Raw genomic sequence first — 2,687 nt, forward strand, 5'->3', positions numbered from 1 at the left:
AAACCAGTACTGTGTGGTACATGGCCAACATGCTGTGAATCAGTACTGTGTGGTACATGGCCAACATGCTGTGAACCAGTACTGTGAAGTACATGGACCACATGCTGTAAACCAGCACTGTGAAGTACACCGCGACCATGTTGTAAACCAGTAGTGTGAAGTACATGGTCAAAATGCTGTAAACCAGCACCATGAAGTACATGGTCAACATGTTGTAAACCAGTACTTTGAAGTACATGGTCAACGTGCTGTAAACCATCACTGTGATGTACATGGCCCACATTCTGTAAACCAGTATTGTGAAGTACATGACCAACGTTTTGTAAACCAGCTCTGTGAAGTACAAGGCCAATTTGCCGTAACCCAGAACTCTGGAGTACATAGCCATAGTTCTGTAAACCAGCACTGTGAAGTACATTTCTAACATGCTGTAAATTAGCACTGTGATGTACTTGGTCAACGTGCTGTAAACCATCACTGTGAAGGACATGGCTAACATTTAAACCAGCACTGTGAAGGACATGGCTAACATGTAAACCAGCACTGTAAAGTACATGGCTAACATGCTGTAAACTAGCACTGTGAAGTACAAAGTTAACATGCTGTAAACCAGCACTGTGAAGTACATGGCCAACATGTAAACCAGCACTGTGGAGTACATGGCTAACATGTAAACCAGCACTGTGAAGTACATGGCCGACATTTAAACCAGCACTGTGAAGTACATGGCTAACATTTAAACTAGCACTGTGAAGGACATCACTAACATGTAAACTAGCACTGTGAAGTACATGGCTAACATTTAAATCAGCACTGTGAAGTACATGGCTAACATGTAAACTAGCACTGTGTGGTACATGGCCAACATCCTGTAAACCTGTACTGTGTGGTACATGGCCCACATGCTGTAAACCTGTACTGTGTGGAACATGGCCCACATGCTGTAAACCAGCACTATGTCGTACATGACCCACATACTGTAAACCAGTACTGTGTCGTACATGGCCCACATACTTTAAACCAGCACTGTGTGGTACATGGCCAACATGCTGTAAACCAGCACCGCGAAGTACATGTCCAACATCATGTAAACTAGTACTCTGTGGTAAACCAGTACTGTGTGGTACATGTCCAACATCCCGTAAACCAGTACTGTGTGGTACATGGCCCACATGCTGTAAACCTGTACTGTGTGGAACATGGCCCACATGCTGTAAACCAGCACTATGTCGTACATGACCCACATACTGTAAACCAGTACTGTGTCGTACATGGCCCACATACTTTAAACCAGCACTGTGTGGTACATGGCCAACATGCTGTAAACCAGCACCGCGAAGTACATGTCCAACATCATGTAAACTTGTACTCTGTGGTAAACCAGTACTGTGTGGTACATGTCCAACATCCCGTAAACCAGTACTGTGTGGTACATGGCCAACATGCTGTGAATCAGTACTGTGTGGTACATGGCCAACATGCTGTGAACCAGTACTGTGAAGTACATGGACCACATGCTGTAAACCAGCACTGTGAAGTACACCGCGACCATGTTGTAAACCAGTAGTGTGAAGTACATGGTCAAAATGCTGTAAACCAGCACCGTGAAGTACATGGTCAACATGTTGTAAACCAGTACTTTGAAGTACATGGTCAACGTGCTGTAAACCATCACTGTGATGTACATGGCCCACATTCTGTAAACCAGTATTGTGAAGTACATGACCAACGTTTTGTAAACCAGCTCTGTGAAGTACAAGGCCAATTTGCCGTAACCCAGAACTCTGGAGTACATAGCCATAGTTCTGTAAACCAGCACTGTGAAGTACATTTCTAACATGCTGTAAATTAGCACTGTGATGTACATGGTCAACATGCTGTAAACCATCACTGTGATGTACATGGCCGACATGCTGTAAACCAGCACCGTGAAGTACATGGTCAACATACTGTATCCTAGCACTGTGAAGTACATGGCCAACATGTAAACTAGCACTGTGAGCTACATGGCCAACATGTAAACCAGCACTGTGAAGTACATGGCTAACATGTGAACTAGCACTGTAAAGTACATGGCTAACATGCTGTAAACTAGCACTGTGAAGTACAAAGTTAACATGCTGTAAACCAGCACTGTGAAGTACATGGCCAACATGTAAACCAGCACTGTGGAGTACATGGCTAACATGTAAACCAGCACTGTGAAGTACATGGCCAACATGTAAACTAGCACTGTGAACTACATGGCCAACATGTAAACCAGCACTGTGAACTACATGGCCAACATGTAAACCAGCACTGTGAACTACATGGCCAACATGTAAACTAACACTGTGAAGTACATGGCCAACATGTAAACCAGCACTGTGAAGTACATGGCCAACATGTAAACCAGCACTGTGAAGTACATGGCCAACATGTAAACTAGCACTGTGAACTACATGGCCAACATGTAAACCAGCACTGTGAAGTACATGGCCAACATGTAAACTAGCACTGTGAACTACATGGCTAACATGTAAACCAGCACTGTGAACTACATGGCTAACATGTAAACTAGCACTGTGAAGGACATGGCCAACATTTAAACCAGCACTGTGAAGTACATGGCCAACATTTAAACCAGCACTGTGAAGGACATGGCTAACATGTAAACTAGCACTGTGAAGTACATTGCCAACATTTAA

The 2,687-nt window shown here is 43.9% G+C and overlaps 1 protein-coding gene across 1 annotated transcript; it reads right to left on the reverse strand.

The window, feature by feature from the left end:
* Positions 1-1,285: 1,285 nt before the first annotated feature.
* On the reverse strand, positions 1,286-1,984 carry LOC137291328 (uncharacterized). The gene has a single exon (XM_067822632.1). The coding sequence runs from the start codon at positions 1,982-1,984 to the stop codon at positions 1,286-1,288; it is 699 nt and encodes a 232-aa protein (XP_067678733.1).
* Between the last annotated feature and the right edge of the window lie 703 nt (positions 1,985-2,687).

The sequence above is a fragment of the Haliotis asinina genome, chromosome 7 (genome assembly GCF_037392515.1).
Source record: "Haliotis asinina isolate JCU_RB_2024 chromosome 7, JCU_Hal_asi_v2, whole genome shotgun sequence".
Taxonomy (NCBI): Eukaryota; Metazoa; Mollusca; class Gastropoda; order Lepetellida; family Haliotidae; genus Haliotis; species Haliotis asinina.